Source organism: Centruroides sculpturatus, unplaced genomic scaffold, assembly GCF_000671375.1.
Source record: "Centruroides sculpturatus isolate CEXI.00-Female unplaced genomic scaffold, Cexi_2.0 scaffold215, whole genome shotgun sequence".
Taxonomy (NCBI): Eukaryota; Metazoa; Arthropoda; class Arachnida; order Scorpiones; family Buthidae; genus Centruroides; species Centruroides sculpturatus.
Window position 1 is genome coordinate 593,759 of NW_019384381.1, and position 23,633 is coordinate 617,391.

Genomic DNA, 23,633 nt, shown 5'->3' on the forward strand with positions numbered 1-23,633 from the left:
AAAAACCTCCCTGCAAAATTTCAGAAATTTTCGACCAAAAGCACAGGAGTTATTAAGCTTCAAAGAGCGTGAATAAAATCGTGCTCCACACAGACAGACACAGACACACTAAACCAGGCATAGCCAACATACGGTCCGTCTAATGAATTTATGTGGACCGCGATTAATCTTTCAATATTAGCTACTCAAGTCCGAATAGCTCGATAAAAACTTCTGACGCCTAAAAAAAAGTCAACAACTCATTGTGCGTTTAGAGTTAATTAACCCTCCATTACAAATCTCTTAAGTACAGCATAGAATGTTGATAATGCATGATAATGTAAAAAATTTATCTGTAATCTCTATCTACAATTCAGTTTCTACAGAGTGACACCACAATGAGATCTCGCACCACCTCAAAATATTCCTAGGACAGCCTCTGGTTCGGCCCGTGGAAAAAGTTTTCTTTCCAATTAGGCCCGGAGGCAAAAACTGTTGACCACTCCTGACCTGCACTAAACACTAACATCCATAATACAGAAATTTTCTTTTACACAGAACAAAACATATAATTTTTTTTTTTTGTTTTTTATTTCGTTCCTTGAAAGTGAAACACTTTATTTAATCTCATAATTTTAAATTATGGAGTTTTATTGTGCTATAACTTATTAAATATGAATTTATTAAGTAACTTGCCGTCGAGTTTCATTTTTTTTTCTAAATTTCTGTTAATACCTAAGCCATATAATTTCGCTTAGAGTCAGCTTTATGAAACATTATTAATTAAAAAATAAAATGCAGTGTACTAATACAATTCTTTCTATTCTCTACGAAGCTGTTTACATATTTACGTAGTATTTTCTTTTCATTTTATCCTTCATCGTGTACAATTGCATATTTTTCGCAACCCCCTCCTCTTGTAAACTGTATACATAATGAATAGGGTCGGACTTAATGATGATTTTACTCGTTATTAGCATTATGAAATCTATCCATACCCTCAAAATTAATCTATTTGCCATTTTATAATAAATAAAAATATAAAAAGTTTTTAATAATAAAATATCATAACAGATGGCTCCACCAAAAATTTTAAATGTTGCCGGGAAAGTTAAGCAACTCGTTGCTGATTTTTTTTAATAGGTCTTTCAGTTTAAAAAATATTTTTATGTTATGTTAATATTAAGTTGATTAATAATAATTATAATAATTTCAATTATTAGTTATTAAATTAAACAAATACAGTACATAACTTCATTCTAATGGATCAACTCTCATTTTAGGATCAGGAATATTTATTTCACCTAAAGGTTTACTACAATATTCAGGATCTGCTCCTGTAAGTTTAATTATTTGGACAGCATGTGGCATCATATCCTTATTTGGTAATTAAATATTTATCTCATTAAGTTTTATTATGAAATTTGTACATTATATATTAAAATATTGTTACAGGTGCACTGTGTTTTGCTGAACTTGGAACATTAATACCTTTATCTGGTGGAGATTATATTTACCTGTTAAAAGGATTTGAAAATCTTGGTTCAGCTAGTCCAATACCTGCATTTCTTTTTCTATGGATTTCTATAATCACTTTGACTCCCAGTTCATCAGCAATCTTGTCTCTGACAGTGGCTGAATATATTATTGAGCCTCTATATCCAAACTGTGTTTCACCTTTTATGGTTAAAAAATTAGTAGCTGTTTTGGTTGTTTGTAAGTAAATGCTTATTTTTTAAGAATTGGAAAAAAAAATTAGTTATTCACAAAAATATGCTTTCAAACATTATTATGTATTTTAAATTCTATAATATACTGTATATAAATAATTTAATTTATAACTGATAAATTCTTTTAGTTAAAATTTTCAATTGTTCAAATAAATGTAAAATAAAATCTGGATGATATCAGGTGTGAAATACTGTATGTGACTTTTTTCACAGGTCATAGACAATTATTAATTAACTGTTTAAAATACAAATGTGTCAATTGATAAACTCTTAAAAATTTATTTTTAAATATGCACAGAAGATAATTAAATTACAGTAGTTTATTTTAACTAAAATTAGATTAACTAATACTTGTTAATTATATAATATAAATTTATTAATTATTAAATATTATGTAAAACTTGTCACACTCATTGAGTAAATTACTATAATCTTCATATTAAAAAATTGGATAAATGAGACAAATAAAATTAGACAAAAAATTTCTTTGAAAACTTAGTTTTATTCACAAAGCACTATGGAAACATTCATAAACAATGTTTCATCATTTAAATCTGTTCAGTTTTACTCATTCATTTAATAAGGACAGTTTTATGTGGGACACATTGTATATCATGATATGTTACTATAACATATTATTTACATGAATTTAATCTAAGTAAAATATATAAAATGCATTATATAAATATATAATATGCATATCTGTGCATTTTATATATTTTACTTATATTAAATTCATATATTTTCTTTTTATTTTTATAAATGAAATCTCAACTATTTAATTTAGAGGTTGTAATTAAAATTCTACTAATACAAGTCTTCTTTCAGAAATATGTAAATTTTTGTAATATTAAATAAACAAACAATATGTATAAATTTTAAAATAATTGAAATTAGATATATTATATATATATATATAAGTAAATCAGTAAGTTTAATTTTTTTTTCTTTCAATTTTCAGGTTCTATTGCATTTTTTAACTGTGCAAGTGTGAAGCTAACAACTNACATCGCTGTGTAAGGCTACCGAAACGATCCAACGTGATATTGAACAGTACAGATAATGAAACGACCGATCCTTATTGGCCAATCGATTAATCGATTACATTTTAGTAATTGAGTATTAGCAAATAAGGGCGAAGAGTGTTTTTTTATTATACGCAAAGAAGCATCACTCATTCACTGAATAAACTAAAACCGAGTAACTCCTACTCATCAGGTAAATATCACAAATGGGTTGTGACGTAAATGCACAGGTCATTTAAATACTATTCAATAATTTCCTTTTAGCAGTCAGAAGTGTAGTACCTGGAAGCATGCCAGACACATTACAATGCTGAAGGTAAAAGTTGTACCGTTACAAATCGTCATTCTTTCCAATTAAAACAATTGCCTAACTATAAAATATCGCCAATTGTGGAAAGAAGAATAATTTCCGAAAAATCGTAGATAAAACACCAATTACGTGAAAATTTTTTCAAAAAAAAACAAAATTATCTTCGCTTTTATTCCGTGTTTTAGTTTGAATACTTTACTACGTGGCAGGAATGTAAAATAGAGAAGTTTGACAGTTAGGAGCGCGTGATATGGTCAATGTCGATTCACCTAACGCCTCTTACCATTAACGTAAAGGAACTAAATTTTCCCTATTTATATACATACATAACATATATTTTTAATCAAATTGACTGTGGTCATTCACCTTTTGTTAACAAGCAATAAAAAAATAACAGGTATTGTGTCAACAATGAAGCGTGTTGAAATGAAAGTGGCGAGGTGGTTGTCTGCACTTGCCTTTTAAGTATTAATCGCTATAACTTTATAGAGAAAAGAGGAGGAGAGAGAGAAAAAAAATCGATCAAAATTAAAATATAGCGTGTATATTTATATTTTAAAAATATAAATATTATACTATAGTTTCATTTATAAATTTACTGAATATTTAGATGCAATTTATCTTCTCTTTAGCTATGATAATTACTAGCAATGATTAAAATTTTCGTTTGATAATGATGTTAACACACATTTGACTAAATCATTTCTCCTTAATTGCTGAATAACAAACATCGAAATATGTTTCATGTAAAATTCATAAAATATTTTATAATCATAAATCTTTACAGACATATATATAAATATATTTATTTATTTATTTTTTTATCACTGAAAGTAAAACGTTCGAGCGTAAAATGTTAATGCGTGTGATGAATAAACTACACTTAAAATATTTTTAAACTTTGCATAGAGGAAAGTTAGATAATTGTTTTACATCATGTTATTTTAACATTATCATTTGCATTAATTTATAAATAATAACTTTTCTATTTTTATTTATTATTATTTATTATTATTATTTTCAATTCATTTGATGAAATTTCAAGTTTAACGAATTATTACTTTTAATAAGCTTTGTTTAAAATAAACAAAATTATAAAATGCTTTATGACAAAGTTTTATTGAAATTTTTCTAATTAGAGCTTCTTAAATATTAATAGATTTTAAACTCTTAAAATTAACATATGATAATTATTATAATTTGATTAAAAATCTATTTTTCTTCTAAAAAAGATTTTAATTTCAAGAATATTCTCTTTACTCTTCTCTGTTAATTTTCATTGATCATACACTAACTACTACAGAGTTCTAAATGCCTGTTAATAATTTATAAGCATATCAGTTACTGTAACTTATTCAAAATACAAAATTTTCAACTTAATTATAAAAGTATTTGGATTTTTAATATAATATAATTGTATACCTTATATATTATTTTTATTAAATATCACTTTAGATGGGATTCCAGAAGAAATTACTATGTTTGAAGGCTCCGAAACATCTGTTACAAATATAGCAATAGCTATTTACTTTGGAATGTGGGCTTACAGTGGATGGTAAAGTTTATTTTCAAATTAAAACAATTAAACTTTCATCAGTAACAATTTTAAATAATATTTAAATATTGATAATCTAAATAAAGATTTAATAGAATTTAAAATGTTTTTATGAGAAGTAGAATACTTTTATTATTAAAAAAATATTCTTCAGAAGGAATCTACATAATTTTGTTGCTTGAAAAAATATTAGATTTAATACTTACAAAATTAGTGTTATGCTTTAAATTCCAAATTGATAAATGTATTAGATAAAAACATGGTTCAGTACCCCTCATTATATTGCTCATTCAGGTAAATTGTATTTTCTCAATCTTCCAAATATAAAAGTGCCTCAGCCTAATAATTTTTAAAGAAATGGGTTGCCATTGAAGGCAGTGTTTCTTTGCTAGTAATGGCAAGGAAATATTACCTTATTCCAAGCATTGACCTTAAAATTATCATTGTATGAAATACAATTCACAAAAGAAAGTCGACGTGAAGATCAAAAACAGATGAAAGAGATGGATAGATAACATCAGTTATCAATATATCAATCATGTATGATATTTTGCTTGTTTGGTTTGTCTCCTGACATACATGATATAGTGAGGGACTACTGTATTATTATTTTTTAAAGTTTTATTTATTTAAACAAAAATTTAAAATTTGCAACTGTAATATCTAAATGTTACAAACACTACAAATAAAAATTTCATACCTTTCTATTCCCAAATCCTCGTAAGTGGAATCATGCAATCCACATACAATGGATTGCATGCTTCCCATGAATATCAGTTTAAAATATATTTACCAGTACACGTTTTCAAAGATACATTTTATAAAATTTTGATGTATCTTCACATCAAACATCAGTAAATTGACACAATTTCTTTCTTGCAAAATGGGAGACAGGCATTAAGAAACTCAGAATTTTGAAGAAAAGAGCAATAGAAGCAGAATGAATCAAATGTCACATGTTGAGAATATTGGCAAAAGCCCTGTTTGGGAAGCTTATGTAGCATAATTAGTAATATTGTCTGCTTAATCTGCAGTACAGTAGAGCATTGATTATTCAAAATAACTGGGGGTGGGACAATTTTGGATAACTGATCACACTTGATATGAAAAAATAAACACATAATATTTTTACTTTATTTAAGGTATTTAATTTTAATTTTAGGACAATAGTTAAAAGGGTAATTTGATAAATAACAAAATAAAATTTGCATAAATCATGTTGTCCCAAGGATTATTTACATATTTAAATAATAATGACCAAGCAAATAATTTTAGATCAGTTTATCCTTTAAACCCTTATCCTTTTTTAAATTCCAGCCAGAGATAGATGGTTAACAACTTAAAGATAAAATACAATTCTTTGTAAAAAATGACCGACGATATGACATTAAAAACACATACCTTATATGCTTGATGCTGACCTTTTCTTGTAGGATCCAATGCCAAGGACACACAGTTCTAAAAGTTTTCACAATCACTGTTGTATGTAAACACCATTCTGAAGACCCCTGGTGGAAATTCAGGAATTGAATGATATTTACATAATTAAATAAACTGTATTGTCCATGCTGTATTTAAACAAATCGTATTAAGCAATATGATTTGTTTAATACAACAGGGCACTTTTATATTTGGAAGACCAAGAAAATACAATTTATCTGAATGAGCAATATAATGAGGGACTACTGAACCATGTTTTTATCTATGAGATATTTATCAATTTGTAATATAAAGCATAAAACTAATTTTGTAATCTTTTGTAAGTATTAAATCTAATAATATTTTTTCAAGCAACAAATAATCTCTGATTTTGGTAAATCAATTTTCTGAATAATCAATGCAGCTGCAGTTTTGAGTAATGCTTATTTCCAGATTTTTTTCTTTTAATTTCTCTAAATTAATTATTAATTTCAGTACAAAATGGTGCTTAATATTTCTAGTGTCAAAATATATTAATTAGTTATTGCATAAAAAACAGTTCTATAATTCTTGTAATTCTTCGGTTATTTTGAGTACTGTTTTTATTACACTTTTTCATGTATCAATTACTTAAAAATTACCATGTATTATAAATATAAGGAAATTTTTAATGTATCTAAGATAAGAAAAGCCTCTAGTCCTGAGACACACTGCTAAATTCAGGTTTTGTCATGTAAGTTATGATCTTTAAGCAACAAAAAGTATTTAGAAAATTAAATAAACTAAAATTATAAATGAGAAGAAATTCATTTATTTAAGATTATGCATTTATGTTTTTTTCACTCTCAATTAAAGCTATTAAGTAAAATGTATTTAGCAAAATTACTTAATTAAAATAAATATTAACATTAAAATGAACATTTTTATAAAGATCTTTTAAATTGCATATCACGTAAAAATTCTTATGTAATAATAAAAATTAATTTTATTAAGTTTATATATAAATATGTTTACAATTCTATTTTATATTTACAGGAACAGTTTGAATAATTTGACAGAAGAACTTATAGAACCAGAAAAGTTTGTTTGATATTTTAATTTTTTTAAAAATTTAGTAATTTTATTATTTTAAAGCATATATTAAATTAGTATTTTACAATTATAATACTATATTATATGAGTCATACACAAAATAATATATAAATCTTAAACTAAAAATATCTGAAAGTAAACACACATAATTAACATCCAAATTCTTTTATCCCAGCCTTCTATATATATATAAAAATAAATCATTAGGAAAGATTCAAAACAAGATATTAAGATTTTCATTTATAAAAAATTACTACTTTCCTATTGAATAAGAATCTTGTGCTTCTCACATCAATCAATGTGTTAATAAGTTTATCATTTGTAATCTTGTGAGTTACTCAACACCCACAGATAGTATTGCTTCACTGATTTTCAGTCACGTTCAATCTTTTATAAACACAGGAAAAACTATGTCTAAAAGAAAAAGTGGTTGTTATGATAGAGAAAAAATTAGAAATATAAAATAAATAACACAGTTTATGTAAACTTTATGTTGTTAACAAATTTTCCAGATTATCTGGATTTTTTGTCATCTGGTTCAGGCATGGTCCCATTTGAGCCAGAAATGGGATTTCGCTGTAAGAAAATTATTATAATTTCAAGTAATATTAAATTTTAGAAGATTCTTCTTAAACATATTTAACAATTTGTAGATTTTATATTACTGTGTATTTCTAGTAAATACTATTATATCATTACCTATTCTATTTAAAAGCAATGCTTTCATGTTGAATTTGAAGATCTCTGTTTTCAAGAATAGATTAACTTCATCTTTTTGCTAATTATAACTCATATTATTTCTATAATATTTATTACTACTATAATTATTTCATATGTAACAGAGATATGAAAATAGGAACTATCACATTCTTTTCTAATATGCTTCAATTTTACATTAAACTTCAAATTAAATGTCAGAACTGGAATCATTTGTGAATAATGGCAAAATTTGAAAATTGTCACAAAATAACAAATATTTTTTTATAACTTTTTCTTTTTAATTTTAGAAATATTCTTCGTGCTATTGTAATTTCACTTCCAGTTGTTACAATTTGTTATATATTGACTAATATTGCATACTTAACTGCAATGTCCCCTGCAGAATTATTATCTTCTGATGCAGTTGCATTGGTATTTAATTTTTAAATGAAATTAATTATTTCTATACATTTTCTAAAATTAAATCTTAATTTTTTTTTGCAAATATATTTTTAAATATTTAATAGCTGTTTGCAAACAATGTATTTGGGAAAGCAGCTCCTGTAATACCAGTTCTTGTTGCTGCTTCAGCATATGGATGTGCACTAGTAGGATGTCTTGGAACTGCAAGGTGATGAATTAGCATTAAAATATAATATTTTAAATTTTTAAAAAATCATTTTGTTTCATTTTATTTATTATTTTATTTTTAAGATTAGCCTTTGTAGCAGCAAGAGAAGGACATTTATTAGATTTACTTTCGTATATCCATGTGGATTATTTGACTCCTGTACCTGCAGTTATCTTTAATGTATGCAATCTATTATTTATTTTATTGATAATAACTTTTTACTTCACAATACAATAAAAAAAATCAGTAAATAAAAACAAAATATTTTGAAACTTTTGTATTTTTTAAGTCTACTCTTTCTTTCTGCTAATCTAATACTCCTATTTTAATTATTACATTTTATAATTTTTATTTTAGACAATCCTTTCTATTATATTTCTTTCATTGGGCAACTTCAATTCATTAATAAATTTTTTAAGTTTTTCCACTTGGATGTTTTTGGGTCTGGAAATGATAGCTTTAATGTATATGAGATGGTCCAAAAGAGACGAAAAGCGAATATATAAAGTAAGTTTCAATATAAAATTCACTATTATTATTATTCTTCCTTTATGTTACGTAAAAATAATATTAACATATTTGTTTTTCTTTCAGGCAAATTTACTGTTTCCTATTGTTATGCTGTTAACATCAATATATCTTGTATTTGTACCAATCATACAAGATCCACAATGGGAATATCTTTATGCCTGTTTATTCATATTAGCTGGCTTACTATTTTATATCCCATTTGTTCATTATAAAATTCATCTGAATTGTATAGGTAAAGATATAACTTAATATTGATAACTAATTAAATGAAATTAAATATTAATTAAAATCTATTTATAGATAAATTTACATTTTTTATGCAATGTCTTCTGTTGGTGGCACCAAGTGATAAATTTTACAATGAAGATTCTGAGAAAGCAAAAAACTTGTCTTCAACAAAGATGTAAAATTCCTTAAAAAATAAGGAAAAAAATTTGCAATTTAGAAATAGAAATATATATGTGTATATATATGTATACACACATAAACTTGAATATATTTTAAAATCATTCAGTTAAGTATAAAGTATAACTTAAGGTCCAAACAATAAGTGTTGTTAAAAAGATTTTAATAAGAACTGTAAATATGTTTCACTGTTATATACTCGTATATTTAATATATTCAATACAAATATCAGAAAGGTACCTACTACTTTATCTCATTTTAATAAATATATTCAGTAATAGGAGGGTAATAACTGTATAATAAATATTTTTATATGGATGTTAGTTGGTTTTAATATATAAACACTTAAAATATTTTTAAGAGTTCCAAAATTTAATTTTATTAATTCCGAAGTTAGAGAATATAGAGTGAGAATTCAAAATGTCTGTCAATTAGACATTTTTAATGTTTAATTGAGAGACATTTTGAATTCTCTGTCAATTGTAAATCCTTAACTTAACCAAATTTTCATAAAATTAAATATAGAAAGGTCACACAAGAATCTTACTAAGAAATTATTTTTAAAATACCTGAAATATATTTTCTCATAACATTTTGTTTGATATCAAATCAATCATTCAGATTTGTGTAATGATGCACAAACTTTTATCTTGAAATAACAGGAGAAGGAATGAATGAAATATATTTTAATTGTTAATTTGGCTTAAAATTAAAATATGAAATATTTCAAATAAGGCAAGTTTTGTTTCAATATATAGAATTTTTGTAAGCATCACTGTTTTTCAAGTTAAATACATTTAGCTGAATTAAAGTTTAAAAAAAAAAAATTATAAAAATGTAAACATATAAGTAAATCTACAAAAATAAAAATAAAAACAAACTGAATAAATTTTTAATTTTTTAAAATAAAAAATAAAATATAAAAAAAGTACAATCAAGAAATTAATATTCATTTTGTAAATAAAATTTCTGTTGATATTGTTTGCTCTTGTTTATAAAATTCTAAAATAAAGCTGTAAATTCATTGTAATATTAAATCACTTTTGAATAAATTTCAAATAATAGTAATATTTATCATAGTCTTTAGCCAATTTTTTGAGAAATATTGTTAGTATTCCATTTAACATTTGATAATGCTTACCTATGTAACAATAATTATTGATAATAAATATATACAAACTTCGTTGTTTTTGAAGCAAAAAATGCTTTTGGTTGATAACTACAAGAATATTTGTAATTAGGTGTATCAAATATACCTTATTAGAAATATTCTTGTAGTTATCAATGATGAAAATACCTCTCACCCTTTAACTTCTAATTAAATATAAATGTAGGCTATAGTGTTTGCCATTTCAACAGGATTTTTTCTTCAAAGTTTAATGGTAATTTAACATCTCTTTATGCTTTGAAATTTTATTTAGTTTGAATTTATAACCTGTATCAACTGCAGAAATTAAAAACTTTAACAACTATTTATATATATTTCAAATGAAATATTTTAAGTGTAATAAAAATAACAATAATAATAATGCATTAAAAAATAAAATTAACATATCAAAGGCTATTAATTTTCCCATATTTAAGTGAAAAATTATTCACAAACATTATCTCTTTTAGAAAATTGTAAAGATTAATTGCAAAAATTTATTTTCTGTAGAGTTAATTTTTATATTATATTTTAAATTATTATTTTCAATTAAAAAGATTTTAAAAAATTAAATTTTGCAACATTTAAACTTAATTTATTCTTAAAAATGCTTTTCATTATCTATCTATACCTAAAAAAAATACTAAAAAATTTTATGGTTATGTTATATTTAAAGCATTTAATCCTACTTAAAATCTAATAATAAGTCAGTGACCGACATTTTCCTGTCCAACTGCAAAAGGCATTCGGTAGTGATAAGGAGCTCGGTTTCCTGTAAAGGAAGAAAATGCGGAAATTGGGATGTCTGAGTTACTTCCACATGTACTGTACACAAACCTGATAAGTTAAAAATTAAAGAGATTTGAAAAAAATTACTTCAAACTGTGTTTTGAATGCAATTATTTAGTGGAATGCAAAATAAACATACTTTCAACAAAATATTTATTATGTTTACATTTGCATAACAACAACCAATTTGAATTAATCTATTGATTTTATGTATTAATATAAATGATAACATTTATATTAATACAAATTAAACAGATATATACACTGCAATCAATGTTGAAACATTGGATATTTTATACAATTTTTTATCCTTATACTTTCTATGTACAATTTATTAAACATTTTAGAAAATGGCATTTCACAACTCTTTCACATATATATTTTTTTCCCCTAAACATTTAAACAAGTTTTAAATGTTATTACACAATTAACATGACAAGAACTACAAATTCTAGGCACAATGGCAGAAAATTTCAAGTAAAACATCATTTGTGACAATAATATTCTACCAAACTTAACTAATATTTAAAAATATATAAATCTTATCAATCTGTCCATGAATTAAAACTCGAAACTCTGATATAAAATAATAAACTATATAAAAACATGAACCATATTATATGCAAATTTCACAACGTACATTAATGATTAACAGAAATGCTTTTTAATTCAATACATTAATATGAAATAATATAACAAATACTTAAATACTCATTAAAATCTTAGAAATTTTAACTTAACAATAGTTAAAAACATAATATCTATATGTGAACTTCATTCAACAATGCAACAATGAAACTTTACATTTCAATATTTAACATAAATTATTTTCATAACTGTTCTTAATAATAAAATTAAGATTTAAAAAATCTTATAATAAAATTCAAAATGCAAAAATGCATTTTTAAATAAACATTTGTAAACAATTATTGCAATGATGCTGGAAGAATTTTAAATGTTTAATTGTGCATTAGTATACAGTTTTTAAAATTATTAAATTTAAAAACTAATTTCTAAAGAAAAAACTATTTCTATATTGCCATGATTTTTGACATAAGTCATGAAAGATATTGCTTATTTTTCTGATTGTTACATATATTATTACATTATAAAAATTTGAATAATAAAATATCTTAAAAATAAAACTTAAACATTTGTGCTAAGAATAAACAAAGTTTTTTAATCATATGTTATGACATTGATAATGACAAAAATTCTGGACAATACAGAATCAATGAATGAAATAAAAATTTCAATTGTAGGAATCAATTTCCAAATTTAAAAATATTCATAAACATTTAGAAAAAATAATCATTTTTTATATAATAAAATTTTAAACACATGAGATCACAAGAATAAGTTTTAAAATATACATGTTTATTCTAAAATTTAGTTATTAAATGCAGTACTTTTCTTTTTTCAATTGTATTAATGATTTATGACTATATTTCTAAAAATGAGAATGAAGTAATCATCTGCACATATCAATTATTCTCTATAAATTCGCTCAATGTTTTCTTCTAAAAGCTGGACTTGTTCTGTAATAAATAATAAAAAGATTACATTACATTAAACATTTTGCACAAGGTAATTATTTTGAAAGATTAAGAGAAAAAGTACCTTTAGGAAGATTAGCTATTGTGCATTGCTTATGAAGAAACTGCAAGCAGAACTTCTTACTTAGACCAAATGCATGCATATTATATGTAAAAGTACTAAAAGATAAAGATAATTTTTATAAATATTCAAATATTATAACTTCATCTGATTAATTTTACAAATTATTAAGTACATTTTTGTTAAGTAAGCAATACTGTGCTAAGATTCATGTCATCTCCAGATCCACAAAGACATGAAGATATATATTATCTAAATTATGCACATCATGTGATATTGAATAGCACAAATTTAAAATTTTAATAATAACTGAATTATTTGATTACTGCATTAAAAATGTTTAATTATAAAATATTCTAAATTGTTTGAGAATAATTGTGCAACAGTATTAATATTATATTGAACAAAATACTAATGAATTTTTTTGATTTTCTATTGATGATAAACTCAGTTTATTCATTTTTATTCCAAGATTTGTATACAAAACTATTTTAGGTTTAATTTACTAGGCAAAGTTGTTTTATATTATACAAGAAATTTGTTTGAAATTCAAAACTGTGATATAAGATTTATAATACAACTTCTAGTTTCGAGAGGATTTAAATAATTTATTTTATAATTAACTGAGGAAAAAAGATTATGATTTTAAAATTTAACAATCTCAAAATATGATAATGTTTAGAACATATATTAAAATTAACCTAAAGTGAAAAATAATTTTTTTAAATTACTGATTTTTAGATAAGTTTTGATTATAAGATACAAAATTGCATCTCATTATTATTTTCAATTAAAAAGATTTTAAAAAATTAAATTTTGCAACATTTAAACTTAATTTATTCTTAAAAATGCTTTTCATTATCTATCTATACCTAAAAAAAATACTAAAAAATTTTATGGTTATGTTATATTTAAAGCATTTAATCCTACTTAAAATCTAATAATAAGTCAGTGACCGACATTTTCCTGTCCAACTGCAAAAGGCATTCGGTAGTGATAAGGAGCTCGGTTTCCTGTAAAGGAAGAAAATGCGGAAATTGGGATGTCTGAGTTACTTCCACATGTACTGTACACAAACCTGATAAGTTAAAAATTAAAGAGATTTGAAAAAAATTACTTCAAACTGTGTTTTGAATGCAATTATTTAGTGGAATGCAAAATAAACATACTTTCAACAAAATATTTATTATGTTTACATTTGCATAACAACAACCAATTTGAATTAATCTATTGATTTTATGTATTAATATAAATGATAACATTTNACATATATTAAAATTAACCTAAAGTGAAAAATAATTTTTTTAAATTACTGATTTTTAGATAAGTTTTGATTATAAGATACAAAATTGCATCTCATCAAGAAATTGTAATAAAAAACATTAACTTTATAATAAGTGTAAAGATATTATATTCAGAATTACACATATTCTTTCACAAATGTAAATGTATATAATTAAAGTTTCATGTGTACCATACTTCCTATTTAACAATAACAATGTTTTTAAATTACAAACATTTCTACATATAGAAAAGTTGAAAAAAATATGGTAAGTTAAAAGTTTTTAAATAACTTTTAAAAAATATTTACCCAAGTTGGCCAAAAGTTATATTTTCTTGAAACTGCTTTTCATCACTCATTTCTTCTGGACTGTAATTTCTGAAGTCTTTCCTAATTTTTTAAAATTATATTTTTAAGAAATAAGATCATATTAATTTAATATTATATACCAAGAATTCCCATCCTTCTTTGCTTATCAAATTCTTTTCAAAACCACATTTAATTTTCTTACCCTTTTTATACCCTTTAAAATATCAAATAGAAATTAATAATAATGTTTTTCTTAAACATGAATAAAAATTAAAAATTATGTATTTTATTTTACTGAAATATAAAGATATGTCAGTTATTCTTATATATTATGTTATTAAATGTAAATTTGCCAATAAAACCCCAATGAGTCCTAGTAATTTATCAACTCAACATGATAAATCAATTGACCTTTCAGGAATTGCTAGCAATCAGATTGGGAACTCCTGCTATATACTAATTAAAATTACTTATTTAATTAAACTCCATTATAATTTCAAATTATTTAGCTTATAATTTTGTTTTATGTATTTGTATTGGAAATCAACAAATTATTTAAAGCAAAAATGAAATATATTTAACAGAATTAGAGATGATGATTATTCATCATCATTTCATTAGTATACAGGATTTTTATGTCTGATAATGCTAAAACATTTATTACCATAGACATTACCCAAATGATACCACTTTTATATTCATATACAAGTCATTTTGAAAAGAAATTCTCAAAGTTTTTGCCCATCACATAACATTATAGAGATTTGATATGGTAACCATGTGTAATGCAGCAGATGTCCATATGGTAATCCAACCCTTGCCTTACTCTTTCCAACATAATCTCTGTGATAATGGTGGCTACTTCTTGAATTCTCTGTACTTCTACAACACACAGCAAAGGCAATACATAAACATCTTTTATGTATCCTCAAAGGGAAAAAAGTCACTTACAGTTAAATTGGATGACCACAGTGACCATTTCATGCGACATATGTCCTTTTTCCAACTTATCTAGTGTTTAGACAACACTACATTATGGAGAGAATCTCAAAGTTTTTCAGTTTAATGACGTATACGAAAGTGATATTGTTTGTAGTCTGCATGTAATAAAGTTTTCAAAGTTTTACTGGACTTTATAAAAATCCTGTATTACGTTTAAAATTATAAATATAGATTAATTTATCATAATGTTAATAAATCAATGATTTACTTTCTTTTGGTATAATTATTTATTTTAATTTCTAAAATTTTATGATTTATTATTAGTTTTATTCATTTTCAATTTATTATTAACTATTTATTTTGTAAACTAAATGATTTCATATTGATTATTCCTAATCTGAAATTTCATATTTTCTCATACATTTAAATATTATTGAAGTATTATCTTAATTATTATTAAAATGCACATAATATTTTTATTTTTATAGATTTTTTTAAATCATATTCAAATTGATTATTTGAAAACTAAGTGCATAGGAAAAATTTTATTAATTAATTCTAGACAGAAAGTTATAAACAAATGTTAGTTTTAAATAATTTTCAAGAAATACTTATTTAATGATTTTTGCAATTATTTATGTAAAATCTGGATTAACATAAGTAAAAAACTAAATTTAAAAAAACTTGTTTTTCAGTTTATAAATAAATTTCTCAAAAGAAGCATTTTAAATATTTACTTCTGAATTTCAAGAAGCAATTAAATTAAAAATAATTAAAATACAAAAATAAGAAAAATTTTTGTTAAATAAGTTTTATCTAAATAACAAGTAAAATGGCAAAGCCATTCTTGGGACGAGACTATGTCTTAGAGAGTGCAAGCAATGCATGTGCAAATCTCACACTTGTGCGTATTTGTAGAAACAGTCGCACCATTTTGTATTTTATTTTGACCCTGTTCTTGGTCCCCTGACTACCTACAAGTCTGGTTTTTTATGTGCACATGATTTGAGCACCAAATACTCTGTGCCAAATTGCAACTCCTGACATGTACTCCTTCATACCTCTAAGGCGTCCAGCCGTTGACAGCAGTGCGATTTTATAAACAAGACATAGTCTTGTCAAAAATATACAGATATCCCTCATACAACACAGTTTCACTAACACAATTCAAAAATTTGGGGAAATCCTCCATATAAAATTTCACAATTTTTAATTGCAAACTCAGTTTGATAGATTTTTTATTCAAGTAAGCATGCATGTTGTCGCAAATTTGCCCATGGATTTTAGAATATTGAAGTATACAATTTGTTTTGCGCCTTTTGTCAGGTTTAATGAAAATCAATTGTGCAAATTTTTCTTCCTTGTTCTAGCTTTCCTACCAACCAATGTTGTTGTCATTGCTTTCAGACTTTAGCCTTTAAGACTGTCACCATGTTTGGTTCTTATAGATTAATCTTTGTAGTTAGTAAAGTTTATTTAAACATTTTTAGGCAAGTTTTATTAAACTTTTTTTTAACTGTAGGTAAGTAATCATTTGAAAAAATGATGAATGAAATACAGTGGAATCTCGAACTGTTCCCAACGTTAACAATTCAGTATTCAAACACAAATTCTGAGGGAGGAAAAAAATGCTCCTTACTCAACTGAACAAACACAACCTGCTAAAATAAATTTTCAATTAATAACATATTTTTATTTTGTCATCCATAAACTTTTTTGATAAAAATAAAAAAATGAAGATGTTGCTGATATTTTCGATCAAGATCAATAAAAATAAAATAAAATAAAATAAAGCTCAAAAGATGACGACACTTTGTAATTTAACTAAAATTAATATTAATGTGTAATGTAGTACTTTTAATTATGATTGTTAATTAATTATTGATTGATTCAAGAAACATATTTCTTTTAGTAATGAAAAATAGTAGTATACTTTTATTAACGTTTAGAACCTAAGCCTATGTTTTTCACTAGTCCTTTGTTTTGTATAAAACATATTTGCATAGCACAGCACTTTTTCAGGACATAACTACCATGTTATATAAGGGATAGCTGTATTATGTAATAGATTAATCAAGAAATATTCTAAATTTTATTTTAATCTAATAAATACTGTAATTACTGAAATGTTATCATTCTTAATACTGTAGTTGTATTAAAAACAATTTTAAGCTTATTAAATCATAATGAAACATTTGAAATGAGATCATGTAATAGTTAACATCATACACCATTAAAAAAATTGTGTAGGTTTTATTGTTTCATTATCATTAATAATAAAATGAGTATTATCAATTATTTATATAAAAAATATTGTGTATCTGTTTTAAACTGTTTTTAACATAATTGTTAATTGAAAATCTATAAAGATTTTTTATTTAAATGGGAAAGAAATTTTTTTTAACTTGATGTAATGAATTAGTAACTTATAAAAATTATTAATTATTATTATAAATAAATATAAAAAAGTTTATTTGTAAAACTTTTATTTTTCCTTCTTTTAATATCAGCTATAGTTTTGTTTTCCTATGCACAAGTTCCTGGTACAAAATTTTGGCACCACAGGCAGCTAAAATCATCCCAACTGTTTTTCATCTCTCCCACACCAGCATCATAGAATGGTGTGAAATTTACCACCAGTTTGTTACCAACACCTGCATAAACAGCAGATACAAGGACTCCCTTCCCTGCCTGGCAATCTCTCCTTTGCCACACAACCACCACCATTGTAATCCACCTTCCCTGTTTGTTTATTTTACAATCCTTCCTTCCCACACTAGCACTCCACTTTTGACTTTTGGCACATGAAGATGATCATTTAACCAGATAAAAAACATTAGCATTCTAATAAAAATCCCATTGGTAAAAGTTCAGAAACTAGTTCAACTATGTTATCACAGTGGCTAGTATATCATCTTCACTACACATCAATTTACTTTAAACTGAAAGCTAAATACATTAGTATATTTGATGTGAACAAACATATGATGATAAAAGTTTTATCATTAGTATAGTATGAGAAATTTTAATCATTTCAAATTACCTTGTTGGAACAGTTCTATGAGATCTTTCACATTGGACTGCATCAAAAAATGCTGCATTCCAAAATCTTAAAGAATGCCAAATAGGCTGTTCTTTCAAATATGTAAATAAATATTCTTTTTTGGCAGAAGAACTATTTACTTTAGCTAAATATTAAAAAAAAAAATTTAAACTTTTAATTTAACATTCATTCAATTTACAAAACTCAAATAAATAAATACTGTACTTACTTTCATAGAAAAATGTAAAACACATATTCATGAGAGACTTAGCTGGAGAGAAATCATCAGCACAATCACATTCAAATAAAACAATTGCAAAGTATTGAACCAAGCAATAAAATGTATACTCATCCACTTGTTTGTTATTTACTCTCTATAAATTTCAAATGGAATATTAGAAAAACTGATTATTGATATAATGAATATTTTATAATTCAAATATCAACATATAAATATTTTAATAACTTTAAAAAATAATTAAATTAAGAAATTCATAATTTTTATCATGCAGATATAAATATTAAGCAAATTAATATTTATCTATATATAATGTACTTAATTACCATATATTTCCGCAGATAAAGACAACCTTCAGATAAGATGAGGTATAAATTTTCGTCAAATTTTTATAGTTTTAGCATATATATGTTCTATAAGATGATCCCCAAACTATCAACAACCTATGAATTTAGTTTAGATCAGTGATCAGCATCTGGATAATAATACTGTATAGTGTATATGGAATTATGTCCTATTTGTAATTTTTCGAATAAACAAATTTTATTTTCTTGCTTCTGACAATACTGCCTTGTGATTATTGCAAACATTCACACTGATTCGGGCTTTCGGATAATGACTATTCACAAAAACGTCATATGGGCTATTAAAATACATTGGTGAGTGATTTGTTTTATTTTATAATGGTTTTAATTTATATAAATTTCAATCTAGTTTTTTTTATCTGTCCTATAAGATAACCCTAGATTTTGGGGCCTTTTTTTATGATTCAACTATCATCTTATCTGCAGAAATATGCGGTACTTAAAATCAAGTTTAATTTTTACAAAAATTAAATATTTTCATTTACATTTAAAATAAAAAAACATAACATCTATCAATATATGTGTATTTATTTCTATCAATATTAAGTCATTATCTAATCATACAGCATAAGATAAAGCATATAAATTTTATAGATTTAACTGTACAGTATTACCTGTGCATTGACACATCTTGAAAACCATAATCTACCCAATTCATGCTGGGAAAGTTCTCCAAATCTTGCTTTCTCTTCATAAGTAATGCTTTTCCTAAGAAAATTATTAATACCTTAATATATTAGAATCTATAATTATTTTAATCATAACTACTTAATTTAGTTGTATTATATCTAGTATAATGCATTAAAATTAACTAACACTTATAGCAACAGTTTAAAAATTTCTATATACAATTTAAGAGAAAAATATTTTTAAAAAGCATAAATTAAATAAATCTTTAGAAGAAATATTCAGTATTTTTAATATTGAATATGACAATAAATTCTGTTAATAAAGTAAATAATATATATATAAAGGTCCATAAACCCAATCTGCTCAGGGAGTGGGATGGGCCAGATTTCTCTAGATTAAAGATAAATATGAAAGTCTAGAATCTAAATTATTTAAGATTTAAGGAAATAAAGAAAAAGAAAATGAGTAAATCATGATAGTTCTATTAATTTTTTAGAAGAAAAAACTTATAAATATTTCAATAAAAATGCTTGACAAGAATTAATGGTTTTAAATAACAAGAAAAAAAATAAATAAATAAATAAAAATTATTCTTCAAGCCCTTCAAGTATGAAAATTAGAGACTACCATTACCAATAAATAAAGGAACATCTGAAAATTGTACAGCACAAAAATTGAACTGTTTAGAAGACTAATCTAAATTCTTAATTAATTTTCAATAATGAATACTGACTGTTTTCTACTTTTTTTTTCAAAATGCAACACTATTTCATAATAAACTTTGTTAAACACACTCCTGATGATACAAAAATATAAAGTACAAGAAATTAAAATCACAAGTGCTTCTGACCTTTGATATTAGAGAACTTTTTAGACAAACAAAAGTGTGATGATCCAGAGGCATTATTTTTAATAATTTGTAGAATTAGGAATTTTAATAATTGTGAAAAAAGTTTAACTAAACTTGAAATTTCAAATTTAAATAGGGAAATAAATAACATTTTATCTCTGATTTCATTTCCTTCAAAAATGATACATCTTCCTGAGAGTGCTACTCATCCAAGGAAGTTTTTGCTAAAATTTTGGATTGGATAATAATCAAAAATCAGATATAATCTTGCCAAATTTGGTCAGATACTGATACGTTGGAAAGGGAAATCATATATTGTAAAAGAAAAAAAATCAAAGGAGGTCAAGGCAGTTCATTCATCAGTCCTCTTTTTTTCACTGCAGGAGATACATTTTTTTTTGCTAATCCATTAGTCTTTGTGCTTGAGTTCATCTAAATCCTTTCAAAAATGAATAAGTTCCTGATCTTTCCTACAAGTTACTACAGATGATTACCATACGATTGTGTAGTGTTATCTTTCAGAAAGAAGTACCTTTAAAAGGGAGTGAAAAGAATACTGTGTCCAACAGAGACTCTAAGACTTCCTAAGACACCTATCAGGGATCATTTGCATTGCAGGTAAATATCATCTCACAAACTGAATGCAAACTTTCTCTCTCTGTTAGATGAAATTAGTCACAACCTTAGTATATAACAATTGATAGGACTGTAAGTATGTTATTTTCTTTGTTATTTTCTTGTTTATGCATTTTATGTTAGAATAAATCTTTTATTGTCTAATATTATATCTGAGTGATTCACTTCCAAGTGGCCTCTCTAATTTCTCCTCTATACTCTTACCCCAAGTTCCCATGCAGATATTCATGACCTGGGTATAGATTAAAACCTGGGTGGTATCAGAAAACATGGACATCCTGCATGATCAGTCTCTCATGTGATTTGCCATTACATAATAACCTCTACCACCAGTCATGTGACCCTCACAAATAATTCATAATTTTTCATTTTCTTTTGTTAACTTCATGTTAATATACTTTTTACACAATGTAAGTTTAAATATAAGTAACATAATTGCTACATTATTTCATAATTAGTATCTCAAATGTCTCTAACAAATTAATTTTTCAGATAAGTTCTAGATAAGAATGGTTAATATTAAAGATAAAAATTTTTATTAAAGTTTCATACACATCTTAAAAATAAAATATGGATATAATAAAGTTTGATAAATGTATTAATTTCAGTAAAATACATATCAAACTTGATCAATTATATCAAAATAAATAATAAAATCATTTATAAAAAAAAATGCATACTGTAAATAACAAAACTTCAAATTCAGTTATAAAATTAAATAACATTTACTTCATATAATCTAAGCAATTTCTTACCTTATTATATTAATTAAATTATACCAAGGGCTAGAAGCAAAGTTTTGTAATAACTTCTTACCTATTGAAAATTTTCTGAACAAATAATTTCATAAATTCAATGACAAGCTGGTTAAATTCGTCTAACTGGCTATCACAACTAGAGCTCCAAGATTGTATGGATCCACCTGAACCTGATCTTCCAAGTCCAAGATCTCTACTTTCAGGAATTGATTCAGCATCCGACGAATCAAGACTTGTACTATGTCCACAAGCATCTGATTCACTGCTTACTCCGGCCGAATCAGTATTGCGGAAAACATAAAAAGGATCATGTTTATTAGAACATGATTGTGTACTGTTATTGCCTAAACTTTGATCACTGTCTGCTGCAAGAAGAGAATCTTCAGATGATTCATTTTGAATACGTACTTTCAAATCAGTATTCTTTAGATCTATTTCAGGCTGCCCATATACCGATCGGTCTTTTCGTCTTGCAGATCTCTGGCGATGCTGCTTAACATAGTAATAGGTATTGGCTGCCTTTGAATAATTTCCTGATGGTAGGCTTGATCTTCTTGAAGAGATGCCACTGGTGGAAACATCCTGCACAGGAGAAGTTTTTGCTGAAGTGTTAGCACTTCTGGAAGACGTGTCAGAATCTAAAACATCAAAACTTAAATTTAAGGCAGCTTCAAGTTTGGATGATAATCCAGTTAATATTTGATTTGTGTTGAGAACTGAAGTGAAAAATTTGGAGGATTTTCCAGAAGAATTCCAAAAACTATCAAAATTCTTATTTGGAATATCTTTATTACATTCAGAATTATTTCCAGAATTAAATACTGAACTTAAAAAACTATGTGATCTCTTTCTTGAATCAGGCAAAGTTGGTTTTTCTTGTAATATATTTAAATCTTCTTTTTTATTAGTATGACAAGTCATTTTTGCATGTCTGAAATAATTAAAAATTACTATTTAAAAACTTTGAAAAATACTATTTATTTAGGCCTACATGAAAAAAAATTAAAATATTTACAAATTAAGACTGATTTATATATAAATATAATTTAGAAACTTTTTAATGATATACAATATACTTTCTACAAATACATAGTATATAATTTTATTGAAGGGTTATCACACAATTGAAACCATTATTGCCTTAAATGACTCCTAAAATGTATTTTGGTCCCTGATGTTAAATGGCCCTCATCAGTTAGGTAATCATATATTATATACTAGCTTACCCGTCGCGCATTGCTGCGATCTCAGAAGAAAGGAAATTCGAGCAAACTTGTTATGATAAAATTCAATATTTACATTTTATCATTTTTATTGAAACTTATTATTATTCATTTTCATCGGGAAAACATTTCAAAGTGTCGTTTCAATTCTATTTATTTATTGGAGTATTTGTGGATACACGATATTTTTTGTTTTTTCGTCTGGAGCGTACACGAATAAATCAGATGGTTTTCCGACACGTGAGCTAGCCACATTCAGTTGTCCATGCGAGAAGCACGGATTCTCCAAATTTAGCTCACACACTGGCAGCGATTGTCAGAAGTGCGATATTCCCCATTTATATATATATTTTTTAATCCTTTATAATTTTGATTATTTAATTGCTCCTTCCTCTCTTTCTTGGCGGGATTATTCATGTGTTTCTCTA

General features: G+C 24.9%; 3 protein-coding genes across 6 annotated transcripts in view; 2 read left to right on the forward strand and 1 right to left on the reverse strand.

Annotated features, from left to right (window-relative positions):
- Window positions 1–1,231: 1,231 nt before the first annotated feature.
- Window positions 1,232–10,254, forward strand: LOC111617910 (b(0,+)-type amino acid transporter 1-like; the record flags this gene model as incomplete). The annotated part of the gene is made up of 12 exons (XM_023359276.1): window positions 1,232–1,364; window positions 1,435–1,695; window positions 2,671–2,725; window positions 2,875–2,927; window positions 4,500–4,599; window positions 7,054–7,098; window positions 8,118–8,241; window positions 8,337–8,440; window positions 8,524–8,620; window positions 8,798–8,947; window positions 9,035–9,203; window positions 9,272–10,254. Coding segments are annotated over 12 exons (1,398 nt in total), but the record flags the coding sequence as incomplete, so codon positions are not given.
- A 2,405-nt stretch (window positions 10,255–12,659) lies between these two features.
- The window catches only part of LOC111617904 (uncharacterized protein KIAA0513-like), a 32,981-nt gene continuing 22,007 nt past the window's right edge, over window positions 12,660–23,633 (reverse strand). The window contains exons 2-8 of the mRNA XM_023359268.1: window positions 22,041–22,913; window positions 19,723–19,816; window positions 18,735–18,879; window positions 18,506–18,650; window positions 14,521–14,601; window positions 12,933–13,027; window positions 12,660–12,850 (exon numbers count right to left, since the gene is read on the reverse strand). Of these exons, the coding sequence (XP_023215036.1) occupies window positions 12,801–12,850; window positions 12,933–13,027; window positions 14,521–14,601; window positions 18,506–18,650; window positions 18,735–18,879; window positions 19,723–19,816; window positions 22,041–22,903 (1,473 nt within the window). The 5' untranslated portion in view covers window positions 22,904–22,913 and the 3' untranslated portion in view covers window positions 12,660–12,800. The remainder of the gene's footprint in view (window positions 12,851–12,932; window positions 13,028–14,520; window positions 14,602–18,505; window positions 18,651–18,734; window positions 18,880–19,722; window positions 19,817–22,040; window positions 22,914–23,633) is intronic.
- LOC111617902 (metallophosphoesterase 1-like) overlaps window positions 20,654–23,633 on the forward strand; it is a 42,365-nt gene continuing 39,385 nt past the window's right edge. For 2 of the 4 annotated variants that reach the window (XM_023359259.1, XM_023359262.1), the window contains exon 1: window positions 20,676–21,206. The gene's annotated coding sequence lies outside the window, so the exon portion shown is untranslated. Of the gene's footprint in view, window positions 21,207–23,633 lie in introns of all 4 variants that reach the window. The other 2 variants (XM_023359265.1, XM_023359263.1) reach the window with 2 other exon arrangements.